Source organism: Tenrec ecaudatus, chromosome 7 (genome assembly GCF_050624435.1).
Source record: "Tenrec ecaudatus isolate mTenEca1 chromosome 7, mTenEca1.hap1, whole genome shotgun sequence".
Classification (NCBI taxonomy): Eukaryota; Metazoa; Chordata; class Mammalia; order Afrosoricida; family Tenrecidae; genus Tenrec; species Tenrec ecaudatus.
This window is the reverse complement of record NC_134536.1, coordinates 13,683,097-13,702,200: the sequence shown is the minus strand read 5'-3', so window position 1 is coordinate 13,702,200 and position 19,104 is coordinate 13,683,097. Positions and strand designations below refer to the sequence as shown.

Here is a 19,104-nt window from a genome sequence, read left to right as displayed (position 1 = left end):
CTTATACCAAGGACGCAAAGAGAAAAAAAAGTGTTTTGAAAATGATGATGGCTACATGTGTACAAATGTGCTTTATCCAATCGATGTATGCATTGTTATAAGAGCTGCAAGAACCCCCAATAAAATGATTGTGTTTGTCTGGGAGGACTAGAGAGACAACTCCAAAGAAACTCATATGTGCATAAGAGAGAGTTTTATATAAAGGGTAATTGTACATTAACAAAGCATCCCAACCCAGTCCAGTCCATAAGTCCGATATTAGCCCATAGGTCTGATACCAGTTTATAAAGTCCTCTTCTGACTCATGAAACACATGCAATGACACCCAATGCAGGAAGATCACAGGCCAGTGGGTAGGAAGTCTTGTGAATCCAGTGGCGGTGTAAGCATCTCAGCACTGGCAGGGCTCTCCACATGACCTCTCCAGGACCCAGGGCTGCATCAGGGTAGGTCCATGTGGCTTCTCCTCAGGTATGTCTCACAGGGAGTCAGCCTTGTAAGTAGAGTCTCCAAGCGTCGAGAGAGAAATGTCTTCATCCTCCAAGGAGGAAAATACTGAAGTTCCCAGAATTCTCAAGAGAAGGCCATGTCCACACAGAGGTTTCATTGTCTATCTCCAGATCACAGGCTAGGCTCCACCCCTATACTCTTAATCCTCAAATTGACACCAGATGATGTAACTAATGCAATGATTTATCATAAATAAATTAAAGGTACACTTTTTAAAAGACCTTTAAACCTTAGAAATAGGTGTATTTTCTTTGTAAATGGAATATGTGTCGATTTCTGGTATTCTTAGTCATATAATTTTCTACATCAAGGGAAAGACATTAGTTTGGGGTGAGTGATTATAGGAATAATACATTTCTCACTTTTTCTCATTTTACTGTAATTTTTAATCACTCCCTCTTGAGTACTCATTATTTCTGTAATTGGATGAATGACATACCTTTGATATTGGCTGCCTACATATTTCTTTTTTTAATCATTTTATTGGGGGATCTTACAGCTCTTATCACAATCCATACATCCATCCTTTGTGTCAAGCACATTTGTACATCTGTTGTCATCATTATTTCCAAAATATTTTGTCTACATATATCTAAAGCTTCCTGTAAGAAAGCCATCTGAGCACTGTAATTACACCTGTCCAGTCCCCTGGCCAGTAAAATCAACCACTACCCGGGCCCAGTCATACCACTAAAAAAAAAAAAAAAAAAAGTCAATTCCAACCCATGGGCTGCCTGTGCAGAGTGAAATTACATCCCACCTGGTTTACAATGACTGATTTGGGGTGTGTCGATTGCCATGCCTCTGTCTCAAGGCACCTCTGACAGGGCTTGAACCACCAGCCCTTCCATTAGCAGCTAAGCACATGATCACTTGAATCATCCAAGGACTCCAATCATGCCCACTAGCCCCACCACTACCAATTCAAGTTTCCATGGAGTCAACTTCCACTCAGGCTCACCACAGACTAGAGCTGAGTGTGTCATAGGAACCAAAAAAGTGGGCCAAGACCCCCCAAATTAAGGCAAAACAAAGGAAGACTAACCCTTACTTAAACTGTAAATGCATGATGAGTACACCAATAACATGTTCTCGTCTTTATAATATTGGGGGAAATGACTATCCAAACATAAGAAAATATTTTACCCAACAGAGGGCTAAAAAAGTTAAATATTGTTGATTTCTAGAATCCAGGAGGAATTTCAAAAGGTGCGTTCTCATACGTTGTTGAACTGAACTATGAGAACTGGCACAGTCAATTTTGAGCAAAGATTAGATATCCAAGTCCCTTACTGAGATAGTTAGTTTATTGTGCCAGCCTGGCCAATAAAGACATGTAGGATTAATTGAAGGGTGGAGAGATGAATGGCTCGGTGAGCCTTGCCTTTCTTGTCTTTCACTCTTTGATCATTGGGTCAGTGTATGACTCCCTTGCTTGTTCTGTGCCTCAATTAACAAGCTACATTACCTGTGTGACACCTAACCTGTGGACTGTGTTGCTGTAATTTGAGGTACCTTTAAGACCCCACAATTGGAATTTACATCTCTTGAGCTGAGGACTGACTGTTGGTGACCTGGCTGACATCTGGTGACCTGCCTTGCTGTGTGCTGCCTGTGCTGGGATAGCCTAAATCTCTCTACAGAGGACTACCTGGCGGCCCTCAACACTTGAAGGACTGCCATTGTCTCAGGACTCTCTCACAGCAGTGATTTGCACTGAGCCATTTGTACTGCTTTATAATTTAACTGTTCATTTCTTGTATTGTACATACCTGTATATAATTTAACAGTTCATTTCTTGTTTTACATATATATATATATATATATATATATATATATATATATATATATATATATATATATATATATATATATATATCAGCAATCTGGTTTTGTCACTCTAGAGAACCCTGTATAACACATTTTGGTACCAGGAGTGCTTCTAGAGAAATAAAATCATAAATATGGACTTCGTAAAATGGTTCCCCAGCCTGAATAGTCTTAACACTAGTAATGCTACTTCAACACCCCAAAGCATGGATAAGTCTGCTACTCTTCCTAATCCATGGTGTGAAATAGCTAAGAAAATGCCTAAAGCAGCACCACCGATAGATGAGGTGCTGGTTAAAGGAGAGGCTCTGAGTGATTGTATGTTTGATATTTTCCAGGAGTTTTGTAAGGATGACAAGTATAGGGAAGCTGGTTGGCTGGACCTTCTTACAATGGAAAGTGTGGTTACCCAAGAAGAAGTTCAGCTATCCTCTTAAAGATCTGCTCGAGTTTTCAAATACATACAAGTGAAGCCTGGGGAATATCCCTGGGAATGGTTACTAAGGGTGTGGGATACTGGTGCACGAAATGTAATATAGACCGGTCTGAGTTTCTGGATATGGGACCCCTAAGCACAGACTCTTCTTCCAATGTCTCTGTGAGAGAGGCTAAGAGAGGATCTAATGGTTTGCATTGTTGGTTCAATGAAGCATGGACTGCCAGATGGCCATTACAACCAACTTGAAGTACCTGACCTACCTTGGTACACTGTAGATGAAGGTATCCAAAAGCTTAGAGAAATTATTATGTTGGAATGGATCTATCAGGATATTCCCATAAACCCAAAAGGGGGGTGTCCTGAGAACATACCCTTTACCACAACCATAAGGAACAAGTTTGTGAAGTGGGCCCCAGCATCTCTTAAGACTCCTGTGATTGCTATTTTATGTGCATCAGGATTAACAGAGGGCACTGCCATAAGCGAACACCGACATTTGCCCACAATGGGGCTGATTGGTCCCCGTGATGGTAAAGGGCAGGTGTCAGCACTGAATCAACAGAGACAGGGTAGGCGTGGTTATAATAGACAACAAGTTTCAGTAGTAATCAAAGCAACCTGTCTTGTGTGGAATTATGGCATTGGCTACTTAGCCACGTATTTACATGATCTATAAAGGTGGAAGAATGGTAGATTAGCCCCCGGTAGAGGCGGAAGTGGAGCCGCTGAGTCTTCCCTCTGGCCCTAGTCTGCACATCCGCCCTGCCGCTGGGCCCATGGCCTCCTACCCCTACCGCCCCGGCTCGGGCGCCGGCGCCGCCCCGGCCCAGGGCGCCGCGCTGCCGGACCAGAGCTTCCTGTGGAACGTCTTCCAGAGGGTCGACAAGGACCGGAGCGGCGTGATCTCGGACAACGAGCTCCAGCAGGCGCTCTCCAACGGGACATGGACACCATTTAATCCAGTGACCGTTAGGTCAATCATATCCATGTTTGACCGAGAGAACAAGGCCGGCGTGAACTTCAGTGAGTTCACGGGCGTCTGGAAGTACATCACGGACTGGCAGAACGTCTTCCGCACCTACGACCGGGACAACTCAGGCATGATCGACAAGAACGAGCTCAAGCAGGCACTCTCAGGGTACCGCCTCTCAGACCAGTTCCATGACATCCTCATTCGGAAGTTTGACAGACAGGGCCGGGGCCAGATTGCCTTCGACGACTTCATCCAGGGCTGCATCGTCCTGCAGAGGCTGACAGACATATTCCGACGCTATGACACGGACCAGGATGGCTGGATCCAGGTGTCCTATGAGCAGTACCTGTCCATGGTCTTCAGCATCATATGACCCTGGCCTCCTCGCCGCAGGGTTGGCCGACGAAGACAGACATGCCAAATTTCTTTCTCCCCTGAGGAGCACAGCACCTAACCCAGCCCATTGGTGAGCGTCTGACCTGGCTGCCCGAGGACAGGTTCGGCTGGATCAGGACGATCGAGGCAGCTGGGCAGCTGGGCAGACAGGCGCTGCCGGCAGCCCTGGGGTTGTAGCTCACAAGGGACCCGCACCGAAGCTTTGCAGGTGCCTTGTTTTTTAAAGTGGATTGGAGTCATTTGAATATGGAATGTCAACAATAAAGCTTGGTACGGGGAAAAAAAAAAAGAATGGTAGATCAGGTGAACAGCAGATAGACAGTCACGATCAGGCAGTCAATTCCCAGACCTGAGCCAGTTTACACACCCACAACCCCTTGAATGAGGGGGAGGCCGGGTCCCTTTGAAGGAGGACCCTGCTACATCACCGAAGGTCTATACTGTTAGTCTTTCTTCTAGTCTTCCCCAAAGGGACCTGCGACCTTTCACAAGAGTGACTGTTTATTGGGGGAAAGGAAATAATTAAGTTTTTCAATGATTACTGGACACTATCTCAGAACTGACACTAATTGCAGGAGACCCAAAGTATTTAGAAGGCCCACCAGTCAGAGTGGGGGCTTATGGAGGTCAAGATATCAATGGAGTTTTAGCTCAGGTATGCCTCTCTGTGGGTCTAGTGGGCCCCCAGAGCCATCCTGTGGTTATTTCCCCAGTTCCAGAAGGCATCATTGGAATAAACATACTTAGTAACTAGCAGAGCACCCATATTGGATCCTTGAATTGTGGAATAAGGGCTATCATAGTAGGAAAGGCCAAGTGGACACAATGAGAACTGCCATTGCCTAGGAAAATAGTAAACTGAAAGCAGTACTGCATTCCTGGAGGGATTGCAGAGATCAGTGTCACCATCAAAGACTTGAAGGCTGCAGGGGTGGTGATTCCTACTACATCCCCATTTAACTCACCTATTTGGCCTGTAAAGAAGACAGATGGATCCTGGAGAATGAAAGTGGATTATCGTAAACTTAACCAGGCGGTGACTCCAATGCAGCTGCCATTCCAGATGTGATTTCATTGCTTGAGCAAATTAATACTTCTCCTGGTACTTGGTATGCAGCTATTGATGTGGCTAATGCCTTCTTCTCAATACCAGTCTCGAAGGACCACCAGAAGCAGTTTGCCTTAAGCTGGCAGGGGCAACAATATACTTTCACAACTCTCCCTTAGGGATACATTAACTCATCTGCCCTGTGCCATAATTTAGTCCAAAGGGATTTTGATCACCTGTCTATTCCACAAAAATGTCACACTGGTCCATTATATTGATGACATTATGCTGATTGGATCAACTAAGGAGGATGTATCAAAGACTCTAGATTCATTGGTACAATATCTGCATACAAGAGGTTGAGAAATTAACCCAATGAAGACTCAGGTACTCTCCACATCAGTAAAATTTCTAGAGCTTCAGTGGTGTGGGGCATGCCGACATATTCCTAATAAAGTGAAGGATACGCTATTTTATTTAGCGCCCCCAACGACTAAAAAAGAGGCACAATGCCTAGTGGACCTCTTCAGATTTTGGAGGCAACATATCCCTCACTTGGGTGTCCTACTTAGACCTATTTATGAAGTGACACAAAAAGCCTCCAATCTTGAGTGGGGCCCAGAACAAGAAAAGCTCTTCACCAGGTTCAGGCTGCCGTGCAAGCTGCTTTGCCACTGGGACCATATGATCCAGCTGACCCAATGGTGCTAGAGGTGTCAGCTGTAGATAAAGATGCAGTGTGGAGTCTTTGGCAGACCCCTATGGATGAGTCACAGCGTAGACCATTGGGATTTTGGAGTAAAGTCCTGTCATCCTCTGCAGACAACAACTCCCCCTTTGAAAAGGCCTGTTACTGGGCCTTGGTGGAGACTGAACGCCTCACCATGGGCCACCAAGTCACCATGAGGCCTGAATTACCTATCATGAACTGGGTATTGTCTGACCCACGGAATCATAAAGTTGGACGTGTGCAGCAACACTCCATTGTTAAATGGAAGTGGTATATAGGAGATCGGGCCAAAACAGGACCTGAAGGGACAAGTAAGCTGCATGAAGAAGTGGCCCAAATGCCCACAGTCTCCACTCCTACCACATTACCTTCTTTCTCCCAGTCTGCACCTATGGCCTCCTGGGGAGTTCCTTACCATACTTTAACTGAAGACCAAAAAGTCATGCTTGGTTTATGGATGGCTCTGCACGATATGCAGGTGCCACTCATAAGTGGACAGCAGCAGCACTACAGCCCCTTTCTGGAATCTCCCTAAAGGACAGTGGTGAAGGGAAATCTTCCCAATGGGTAGAACTTCGAGCAGTGCACCTGGCCGTTCAGTTTGCATATAAGGAAAAATGGCCAGATGTGAGACTGTATATTGATTCATGGGCTGTGGCTAATGGCTTGCTGGATGGTCAGGGAACTGGAAGGACCATGATTGGAAAATTAGTGACAAGGAGGTGTGGGGAAGAGGTATGTGAATAGACCTCTCTGAATGGGCCCAGAAAATAAAGGTAATTGTATCTCACATGAAAGCTCACCAAAGGATTACCTCTGAAGAGGAAGACTTTAATAATCAAGTGGATAAGATGACACACACTGTGGAGACTGGTCCTCCTCTTTCCTCTGCCACTCCTGTTATCGCCCAATGGGCACATGAACAAAGTAGACATGGTGGCAGGGATGGAGGTTATGCACGGGCACAGCAACATGGACTTCCACTCACCAAGGCTGACTTGGCCACTGCCACTGCTCAGTGCCCCATTTGCCAGCAGCAGAAACCAACATTAAGTCCAAGATATGGGACCGTTCCTCAGGGAGATCAACCAGCAACTTGGTGGCAGGTTGATTACATAGAACCACTTCCATGATGGAGGTGAAAGCGTTTTGTTCTTACTGGAATAGATACCTACTCTGGATATGGATTTGCCTTCCCTGCACGTGATGCTTCTGCCAAAACTACTATTTGTGGACTTACAGAATGCCTCATCCACTGGCATGGCATCCCACAGAGCATTGCTTCAGATCAAGGAACTCACTTCACAGCAAATACAGTGCGGCAATGGACCTATTCCCTTGGAATCCACTGGTCGTATCATGTTCCTCATCATCCTGAGGCATCTGGCTTGATAGAACGATGGAATGGGCTCCTAAAGACACAATTATGGAGCCAACTAGGTGGCAACAACTTGCGGGGCTGGGGCAATGTTCTCCAGGAAGCTGTATACGCTCTAAACCAGCGGCCAATATACAATGCTGTGTCTCCAATAACCAGAATTCATGGGTCCAGGAACCAAGGAAGCTGGAGTGGCACCACTCACTATTACTCCTAGAGATCCACTTGAAGCATTTTTGCTTCCTGTCCCAACAACCCTGTGTTCCTCAGGCCTGTAGTTCTTGGTCCCGAAGGAAGGAACTCTCCCACCTGGAAACGCAGCACGGATTCCACTGAACTGGCAGCTGAGAATGCCCCCTGGCCCCTTTGGGCTTCTCATGCCTTTGGATCAACAGGTCAGGAAGGGTGTCACTGTACTAAGCGGTGTGATTGATCCTGATTACCAAGGAGAAATTGGACTGGTGTTACATAATGGAGTTAAGGACGAATATGTCTGGAATCCAGGAGATCCCTGAGGCTGACTCTTAGTGCTACCATGCGCTGTGATTAATGTAAATGGTAAGTTACAGCAACCCAATCCTGACAGGGCTTATAATGACCCAGCTTCCTCAGGAATGAAGGTCTGGGTCACCCCACCAGGCCAAAAACCACAGCCAGCTGAGGTGCTTGCTGAGGGCAAAGGTAATACAGAATGGGTAGTAGAAGAAGATAGTTCTACCTATCAGTTACGACCACATGAGCAATTGCAAAAGTGAGGTTTGTAATTGTCAATGTATTTTCTTTTTATGTGCTTATTGCCTATCTTTCCTTTGTTCAGGTATGATATATCAGATACAATTAGATTCAGTGTGTTTTCATTTATATGTATGATAGATGTAGATAGGTATAAGTGTGATTTCATCAATGTCCAGAAACTACATAAGTATATATGGCTAAAGAATTGTGTACAGGTGCCAGGTTGGCAAGGGGTGGATTGAGAAAGTTAGTTTATTGTGCCAGGCTGGCCAATAAACACATGTGGGATTAATTGAAGGGCGGAGAGATGAATGGCTCAGCGAGCCTCACCTTTCTTGTCTCTTTCTCTTTGATCATCCGGCCAGTGTGTGGCTGCCTTGCTTGTTCTGTGCCTCAATTTGCAAGCTACACTACCTGTGAGACACCTAACCTGTGGACTGTGTCGCTGTAATTTGAGGTCCCTTTACTGACTGTTGGTGACCTGGCTGACTGTTGGTGACCTGCCTTGCTGTTTGCGACCTGTGCCTGTATAGCCTAAATCTCTCTACAGAGGACTACCTAGTGGCCTCAAGACTTGAAGGACTGCCAGTGTCTCACAACGCTCTCAGGAATGAGTTGCACTGAGCCATTTGTACTGCTTTACAATTTAACTGTTCATTTCTTGTATTATGTATCTATCTATCTGTATATAATTTAACCGTTCATTTCTTGTGTTATATAGCTATCTTTATAAATATATATATATATATATATATAATTATTAGCAATCTGGTTTTGTCTCTCTAGAGCACCCTGTCTAACCCACTTACCTACCTATTCCAATTATAAGTATCTGTACGACAAGTCTCATTGCCTTGAAGTCAATTCCAATCCAAAGTGTCTTTGTAGGACAAGAGAGAACGGCTCCAACTGGCTTCCAAGACCATAAATCTTGACCGTTGGTGGTTTTTAGCCACCAGTCACCAAGCCCTAAACCACTGCAGAACTAGGACCCCTTTGTAAGCCGAGACTCCGTGTACAGAAGAGGAAGTCCTTCAATTGGCTGGATAAGCAGCACGGCTACAACACGGGCTAACACAGTCATGGCTGTGGGACACGGCAGTGCTTCACTCTATTGCACGCAAACGTGGCTCTGAGTCAGAATGGACTTGGCGGAACCTAACAACCTACTAGAAAAAGACACCACCATGGAAGTAAATCAATTCAATATCTTTAAATAATCGAATGAACCCCAATCAAATTGGAAGATCAAGGACTCTGATGGCAAAAAAAGATCATAATAACACAGACACAATGTGGTTGTGTTTCAAAATGAGCCAGCGTAACGATAAACTATGGCACCGATTCCATTACCATCATCTCATCATGACGCTAATGACTGGGTTACAAGGGAAGTCTTTACTTTGAGGTGGAAAAATCCTAACACATTAGCAAGTGGGGGAAAGGTCATCAGAGAGCAATCTGCTCAGCCTGATCCAAGGTACTTTAAAACCTCTGTGTGTGCATGCAGGTGGATTGGTATTTGATATCTTTGTCAAGAAGGGTGCACTTCCTATGTGAGCAGTGATGCCCAGGGAGCGAAACTACATCAGAAGGATACAAACAGGCTTTCCCTTTATAGACTTTTGTAATGCCGTATGTACTCAAGTAGAAGCCTACCTGAATATCAGCTGACGCACCTAATTTTACCACAAAACTGCATTAAAAATGTCCTAAAAACTTTGGCTTATACACAAGTATAGACAGTATTTGATTTTCCTTTCTACCAAAAAGCAGTTTGCATGTACTAATTGTTTGACTAGAAGTAAGAATACAGTTGCTTGTGTTTTGGGGTTTTTTTGGTTTTTTGTTTTTAATGCATGAGGCCATACACAATGAATTTAATAGTCAAAATAAGTGCTGGTACGAGTGGCCAGTGATTCACTCTGACTCATGACAACCCCATGTGAGTCAAAATAGCACTGTGCTCACAGGGCTTAATGGCTGCGTTCTCAGAAGTAAATCACCAGGCCTTTCCTCTGAGGCACCACTGGGTGGACTTGGCACCTCCAACTTTGGGGTTAACAGAAGAGCTCAGTAACCGTGGGCAACCCCGGGATCTACTAATGGTGTGTGTGTGTGTGTGTGTGTGTGTGTGTGTAATGTTTTAATGTTGCACCAAGGTAATGCTGGCTCATGGCGACCCATGAAGGCCAGAGTAGAACCCTGCTCAGAGGGACTGTCTTGGCTGAAATCTTCACGGGAGCAGACTGCTCCTTCCTGCCACTGCTCAGTGGCCTCCAGTCTTCAACCTTCCATTTAGTATCTGAGATCACTAGTCACTCACACCACCCAGGGGCCCCTCCAAAACCCAGCTCACGGTCCATGAGTCCATCTCAAGTCCTATCGACCTTGTAGGACAGAGTAGAACTGCCCCTGTGCGTTTCCCTTAACCCTTTATAGATGTAGAAGCCTCATCTTTCCCCAACAGGGACCTCAAGTGGCACAGAAATACCATAAACCCATCTTTTAGCCCCTCTCTGCTTATATAAAGCTTCCATTCTTCCTGGTTTGTTCAAACCTAACCCACCTTCCTCCTCCCCCTCCCTGCCAAAAAAGAGCATTTAAAAGTAGGGGGGAGGGGGAGTAAAACCGTTTAGAAAAAGGATAAGCAATCATTTTGAATGGAGAGTAGCTGAAACACAGAAAGAACATTCCTAAGTTTGTTTGCAGCATGTAGGAATCTAGGGAATGAGGGAGTATCTACCATCAGGCAGTGACTCCTTCCAGCCCTTATCCAAAGTCCAGGTCCTCTCACTGCCACCACGCAGATACTTGCTATGCAAAAGTGGTGACAATCTTGTCAGTTTTGTTTTCAGGGTCCACTGGCTCACAGTACCTCCTTTGTTGTTGTTGTTGTTGTTGTTGTTGTTGGGTGTCATTGAGTCGGTTCTGGCCATTGTGGCCCTGTGCACAGGCCTGCACCATCCTCACAACTGTTCCAATGCCTGAGCCCATTGTTACAGCCACTGGGTCAATTCATCTCCTGAAGGACCTTCCTCTTTTTCGTTGCCCCTCTGCTTTACTAAGCACGATGTCCTGCTTCGGGGACATCTGACATCTCGTCTGACAATATGGGCTAAGCACATAAGATGCAAGCTCACCATCCTTCCCTCTAAAGAACATTCTGGCCGTACTTCTTCCAAGACAGATCTGTCCTTTCAGCAGTCTATGGTACTTTCGTTATTCTTCTCCAGCACCACAATTCAAACGCATCGATTCTTTTTGGATGTTCCTTATTCAATATTCAATGTTCACATGCATACCTCCTTTGCTGTGATTTATTTATGTTTCAACATCAAAGCAGGAGGAAAACGTCTCCTCGCGGACAAGTGGGGGATGCAGGAAAGGACTGGAATTAATTGAAAGAAGATGGTGGATGATCCTTGGGACTGTGTGTGCATTGGATGAGCCAGCATGTTAAGAAAGGGACGCCCCAAAACAACGGCTCTCTTCCCACTTCCAGTGTCTGCGATAGGCAGTTACCCCAGGTCTTTGTTTAGAAACCAACTCTCTCATTAACCTTAATTACTTACTCCTGCACTTTCAAATGGATGGTCACCACAGAACACAAGAATATCTATTAAACTTCATTACTTTTCTCTGCATCATCCCTGAGAGAACCATCACCACTCAGAAAGGCAGCTGTCCAAGGTGGCGAACTGCTAAAACAGGACTCCTCACACCCAAGAGCCACCAGCACCTGTGTTGCTCCTTAAACCATCCCCAGACACAGCATTTACTGGCTCGAATGAGCTGGTACGAAAACAAGCTTGACAGGTGTACTAATAGCAAAAATAACCAAACCCACAGACATCCCATTCACTCTGACTCTTAGTGGCCCTAGAGGACAGAGCAAAACTGCCTCGTAAGGTTTCTTTACAGGAGCACACTGCTCTAGCTTCGTCCTCATTCACAGACTCAGTGCCACACAATCGATACCCACTCACAGAGACCCTGTAGGACAGAGCAGGAACCTGTGTTCAAAGGCTATGAATCTTGCTGAGAGTAGAAAGCCTCATCTTTCTCCCAATAAACTGCTGGTGGATTCAAACCATGGACCTTGCAGTTAGTAGTCCAGCTTGGAGCCCCCTCTGCCACCAGGACTCCCTAAATTTTCAACCACCAAACATTTCAGCCAAGCACTTAACCACTGCACCAGCTGGGCTGCTTTTGGAATAACAAAATCCAATCACAGTATTACAGATGAAAGAAATATGTGATAGATTCAGGCACAAATTAGAGCAGATAAGCAATTTTCAAGTGTAAACATCACTGAGAGTCATTAAAAATGATGGGGTCATGACAACCGAAGTTCAACTTTCAATGGAACATCTTGGCTGTGATCTGGTAAGATAAACAGGAACATCATCATTTCAAGAAAGGTAAACAGATCTCCACCAGCATATATAAGTTATAAGATCTTGGATTTTAAAAGGCTTTGATTTAATAGGCAACCAGGCAGACTGTGCCGATTATATTTATACCTCGGGCTTCTTACGCAACTGTACTTGTCTTTGGAGAGATGTGTGCAGAGAGAGAAGACTGTCTGAAGAACGGATGGAACTGTAAACATAAGTAAGACGGAGGTTGGAGGTAGGAGGGCTGAATAAACTCTAGGACATGATTTAGAGAGAAAATCTTTCAGGAAGATAATGGTTTCAGGTAAACAGGGAAGAGCCCCAGACTTCCACTGGTTTAAAAATTATACACAGCTCCTTTTGTACAAAGAGAAAATTGCTAGGTAACAAAACACTTCAGAGCAATTGTTTCTCTGATAAACTCGACCACTGTCCTCATCAGAGAGAATAGAAGTGTCTATTTGGAAAGAAGCAGCCACAGGATCGGTGGGAAGGATGGTGACTGGGGAAGAGGGCTGGAGATTGGGGATGCTTTGAGGATGGAGAAGCCAGAGGTTGCAGAGGACGATTAGGAAGGGGTGGGTGGTAAGCAGGACTGAGTCACTGCCACTTAGGTCATAAAAGACTATCTGTAGTTCTTTGGTGGCTTGGTGGATTACACATTGGCTTCTAATGTCAGCAATTTGCACCTACCACCCACTTCACGAGAGAAAGATGAGACTCTCTAGCCTGGTAACCAGTTATAGTCTCAGAAACCCCTGGGGAAGTTCAGCCCTCTCCTACAGGGTGGCTATGAGTCAGAGCGGCCTTGACGGCTGTGAGTTTGGTGTGGGCGCTCTGACCCTCACCAACAGAAGACGATATCCCATCATAATAGTGCTGGTGGTGACGATCGTATTGCAAGTTTTGCAATCAACTGTCACACGTCACTTGCATGGCTCTGTTGGGGTGGTGAGTTACCAGTCGGCCAGTTGCAACTCCTGACAACCCATTGGGTGTGGAACTTCTCCAAGGGGTTTTCAAGCCTGGGACTTTCCACTGCGGATGACCGTGTCTGTCTTCTGAGGGGCCTCTGAGCGAGGTCCACCTCCAATCCATTGGCTTGCCGGTGAGTGTGTAACCATGAGTGACATTCAGGGACCACAGACACCTCTGGCACGCAAATCAACTTTTAAAAACGGTTGCCATGGAACCAGAGCGTCAGCTCTAACTCCTGGCGACCCCTGTTGTCAGATGAGAAGCAATGCTCCGGAGTGTTTGCGACGGCTGGTGTTTAGGACAAAAACACCAGGCCTTTCTTCCAAGGTGCCTCTGATCGGATTCCTTTGCACTACTCAGGGCCTGCATGTCACTCTAAAAGTCAGCTAATAAACAAGACGAATGACTGCTTAAAAGATAGCAGTTTGAAAAGAATCTGTTTATAAGCGGGTAATAATTAAATCCACCAATAAAAAGCAAAAGAGCTTTGACCCTAAGCTTTCCAAAATCATTGGCTCTTGTGCATCCACTCTAATTTTTCTCAGACTTGAGAAGTAGAAGGTGGGGGAGAGGAGGTAGTTAAAGTCAGGAAGAGGGCAGAAAGGAGTTTTCTCTTGAAGGTCAAGTAAATCAAAGACTTGTTTGTCATGCTTAGTTGCCAATACTTTCCCTTGCTATCTCGAACACACAGTTTCCCGCCATTCTGTGGTCAAAAGTCACTCGGCCTTCATCGCAGTGACACTGGCTGGGAGATAAGTGTAGGGGGCAGAAGCAAAGGCTCCCAGCTAGATGAGCCTGCGGACAGGATATCCTGTTTTGAAAAGAAAAAAAAGCGTGTGCACATGAGGGGGTGTGTGTTCAATAAAAGTCAGCTTCTTTTCTCCTTGAGTTTATAGAGCACAGGAGAAAAGAGACATTATACAATGCAGACAGGTATGCAAATTATTATGCATACTTAATAGCATAGGTTAAAGCCTAACTTCTATTAATAGAAGAATGATGTCTGTAGTTTCGGTGCTCTTATCTCAATATCTGGCGGGCAGTTGTTATTGTTGTTTTGTTAAGTACCATCCATTCTGTGCAGATTCATGGTGACTATTCACAGCAGAAGCAAACACTACATCATCCTCACAATTATTCCTAGGTTTCAGTGCACTTAGTAGGTGCTCAATAAACATGGTTTTAATTGATTGACGAAGATAGGTACTGAGATGTCTTAGAGCAGGGCTTAAATTCATTCATAGCATGCCTTAATGGCCCCAATCTGTATTTCAAATGTTCATTCAGGTTACAGTCATGTGATTATACCTAATCTGAACGAGAAATGGGAGGAAAAGGGCTGGGGCATCCATGCCCCGTCTCTTGGCATCTATCCTGCTTGTTTAACAGTGAACACACTGAATGAAGTTGAAGAAGATCAGACTCTGAGCAAGAACTCCTTGCCAAGGGTCGGAATGTCCCATGATGCATAGAGAGGTGATCAGCTTGTGGACGGCTGTGATAACCCCACCGCTCTTAACCAAGAGATGCTTTGCGTGTATGATTCTGAAAGCTGAGACACCGATGACACCATGCCTGCAAGCCCCTTCCCTTGTAATGCTGATTAAACTTTTGCTATCTTCCGATAAATAATTTCTGCGATCCCTTTCACCACTCAGCGGCCCCCTCAAAAGACTCGTAAATCCTTCCTTAAAAGGTTGTTCTGATACTTGAGATTCTTCCAAAGTCTTCCAAATGCTAGAGGAAAGACTTTACACATGCTAAAGAGATGAAAAGGTGGCACAGCAGTTAAGTGCTTCACAGCTAATTCACGGCTAAACAAAAGGTCAGTGGTTTGAGCCCACCACAGACTCCTTGTTTGATCTGCTCCCATGAAGATGACACACTAGGAAACCCTATGAAGCCCTTTGACTCTGAGTTGGAATCAACTTGAAAGTCCCAAACAGCAACAACAGAGAGGTGAGTGCTCACCGTAGCAAACATAAAGAATTGATCATGAACACATGCCTAAAGCTCTAATATGGACCAAAAGAATTCGCTCTTTCCTCTACTTACACATTCATCTCCGGTGTGTTCTCAGCTGCAAAATAAAAGGTCTTGATCTCTGGATGACTGACCTTGAAAGCACTTGAAGAGAAAAGAAAAGACACAAGAGTTAGAGTTAGTGTTTGCAGTGGTCAGGGGCTTCGAACACGTGTCAGACAAGCTATCAGCACCTTGTAACTTGACCAAAAAACGGAACTTAGTCATATTAAACACCCATCGTCCCCTTTCCTATGAAGAGCTGAGGGTCACTACATTATTTCAGGACACGCAAAGGAAAATTAGCGTGGACTGCTCCATTGTTTCCATTTAAAACATACAAGCATATCTTTTTTTTTAATTTTCATGTGCTGGTTTGGTAGAAAGTTACAGTAGGATGAAAATGTAGAGTGATGGAAGGGTCACTTCCCCATCCTCTGAGCAACTCCTTCGATCAAGGCATTGCTTCAAATCCCATCAAACGTAGGTGAGGATTTTATTCGTGCGGGGAGGAAAAAAAAGCAGGGATGAAATTCTGCAACATGACAACACAGAAGCTGCTTCCATCCCAGGCACCTTTGTGAAGAGTAAAGAAAACATATGAGGTAGATTTTAGCTTGAGGTTTAAGTATAAAACATTGAAGATAACTACCAATAGAGATGTTAAAATAGCTGCTGCCACTGGACCATGTAGACCGAAGGCCTGCAGGAAGGCCCGGGGTTTTGTTTGTTTTGGTTTTTTTTTAATAACCAGCTTCCGTCCAAAACCACAAGAATCAGCACAACCTCATAGATCCCTGGACACTTGCAGCTACACCAGAGTGCATGGACTCGGAGCTAGCAGCAGCTTCTGAGTTTTCTTAGGAAAAATAGAAACGCAAATCAATTGTTACAGCAAGTAGCATAGGACCGTAGGGGATGCTGTTGTGTGATTAGTCCGGGAATGATGCTGAAGGTAGAAGAAGGAGGGAAAGGGAAAGAGGACACACCAGCGATTACAGCTGGTGCTCTCTTGGGAAGAGCACTCGAGTGAGAGCCATGATGTCTGTGAGCTGTGACTCACTTTCTGGGGCTGACCTCTCCTTTTATCAAAGGCAGTGACTTCCAGGGTCCCTGGCAGGCCTCAAATCTTTTGGACATAAATCACATAGAGTGTAATTCTTCAAGTCTACGACATCTCAGAGAATTCAGGTCCAAGGGAGACTCTGGCAATTCAAGGAACTAATAATGATAGATAGATAGATAGATAGATAGATAGATAGATAGATAGATAGATAGATAGATAGATAGATAGATAGACAGATAGATAATTAGATGAGTGAATGAATGAATGAACAAATAAATAAATAGATGAATGAATGAACAAACAAATAGATAGATAGATAATTAGATGAGTGAATGAACGAATGAACAAATAAATAAATAGATGAATGAATGAACAAACAAATAGATAGATAGATAGATAGATGATAGATAGATAGATAGATAGATAGATAGATAGATAGATAGATAGATGGTCTTGCTCTCATATGGACTCAACTCTGTGAGTCCTTCCTCTTTATCCATGACTTCTCTTAAAATTGAGATGATCTTGACATCAGACCTCTGGATGGGAACATGTGTATTAAGCCATCACACCGATGCCAAAACCATCCACATCAGGGATTCATGGGGTTTTGACAACTCATCCGCTCCCCTAAATGGAGTCCCAGAAAACAAAAGGTTGAATGTTCCTGTTGCTTTTCGAGATCTCAGGTCCTGATGTTCAACCTTGCTCTGACTGCTTAAGTGCTACACTCACTCGATTCCAGAATGCGGTGAAGGGAGAGTATCTTGAACAGAGTTGCATATGGGAAAGGGAGAGTCAACTTACTGCTTCTTCTTGCATTCATTGGCTCTTTCCACAGTGAAATCAGGCAGGTTGACAAATCCATCAGCCTTCTCGGCCTGAAACATACACACAAGGGGTCTGAGTAAATGGACCAGCCCCCAGGGCTGGTGTGCTGAAATCAGCAACATCCAGTAGAGATGGCTGAATCGAAATGAAGAAGAAAGACAAACCTCATTACCCATTGACTTCTACCAGGCGCTCTTTAGGAGAAAAATCAATATCCTCTCAACGGCCCAGCCAGTATCTTCGCCTCGGAGTGGCCCCGCACAACCCAAGCATGGCCACATCTGTCTGGGTGAGTGGCACTAGCCCCTTTCCTGTCTTCGTGGAAAACACATCTAACCCAACCGAGCCCTACTTCCTGCTGTGTCCGCAGGCATCCACAGCATCTTCTCGCTCTAGAAAGCTACAAGCACATAAGACAACACCTGCTCAGCACTCAGGATATGGTGGGCAAAGCTCTGACTTTGGGGTTAGCAGATCTAGGTTCATGTCTATAATCCCATCTTTGGAGTGAGTGTATCAAGGTTGTATCAAGGTTCACCCACTGGCTGTTATCAGCCTAAAAATTATTCAGAATGATAAAACACTGAGAAGCACTCAGCAATCATTATTTCCCTTCCCAAATCTGTAAGCAGGAATTCAATCACAAATCCGCACCTCAGAGAATCTCGGTTCCGAAACCAATGACTTCCAACTCATTCTATAAAGTAAAGGTAGCCAGAGAAAGTAGGCACTTAATAACAAAATAGAAATGTCACTTTCAACCACCAGTTTATAGAAAATGGGCTTATTGCCCCACCTCTCTAAGAATTGTGGTTCCATACTTCATGAATAAAACATAACTGAGCCATAAGGAATTCAGATCTGTTTGCACAGAGAGATGTCAACTCCTCCTTCATCCACAGTGGTACTACTGAGTGGGGAGATACATTTCACAAAGATGAAACATAAATGAATCAGTGATTACGGGCAAAGAAACAAAAATGGATTTTGAAAATATAGTCTTAATTTTAAAAGTCTGTTGACAGTCGCCATCCATTCTTCTAGCTGTTCAATTAGCACCCTGGGAGCCCTTTGCTCGCATCGTAAGTCTGAGTCTGTTTCTCTATGACCAATTACAGAGCAGTGTGTGCTCTTCTCTTAAAAACTGAAACTCTGAGCCACCCAGCCCCCAAACATCTTCCCTCTCATACGCAAGTCAGCTTATCCAAACCCCTCACCGTTTACTAGATGAAAAACTCAATTCTAATGGATTCTCCTTTCTCTAAAAAAACAATACACACACATACAAGTGCACTTCAAAAAGTTCCTGGGGGAAAAGATCCATTATCTTTTCATTCAATTTTCAATTCACTTAGTAAAGCCCTCTCATGCATACATATGTGTGTATATATGTATTTATATATTTATGTATATACACGTGCACATTTATATACCAAACAAAAACCCAAACTCACTGCCATCGAATTGATGCTGACTCATAGCAACCGTCTAAGACAGGGTAGAACTACCCCTATTAGTTTCCAAGACTTTCATTCTTTACAGGAGTAAAAAGCCTCATCTTTCTCCCAACTGCCTCTAATAGTTTCCAAGACTAATTGTTTACAGGAGTAGAAAGTCAAATCTTTCTCCCAACTACACCCATTAGTTTCCAAGACTGTAATTCTTTATAGGAGTAGAAAGCCCCATCTTTCTCCTGAAGGGGAGCTGGGTAAGTTCACCTTTACGGACCTTATGGTTAGCAGCCCAACACTCAACCGTTACATCACCA

At 44.4% G+C, this 19,104-nt stretch overlaps 1 protein-coding gene and 1 pseudogene across 1 annotated transcript in view; one reads left to right on the top strand and one right to left on the bottom strand.

Annotated features, from left to right (window-relative positions):
- The window catches only part of IPCEF1 (interaction protein for cytohesin exchange factors 1), a 144,052-nt gene that overhangs the window by 63,320 nt on the left and 61,628 nt on the right, over positions 1 to 19,104 (bottom strand). Inside the window, exons 6-7 of the mRNA XM_075554215.1 lie at positions 17,313 to 17,386; positions 15,473 to 15,544 (exon numbers count right to left, since the gene is read on the bottom strand). Coding sequence (XP_075410330.1) covers positions 15,473 to 15,544; positions 17,313 to 17,386 — 146 coding nt within the window. The remainder of the gene's footprint in view (positions 1 to 15,472; positions 15,545 to 17,312; positions 17,387 to 19,104) is intronic.
- Positions 3,484 to 4,440, top strand: LOC142453238 (programmed cell death protein 6 pseudogene; annotated as a pseudogene).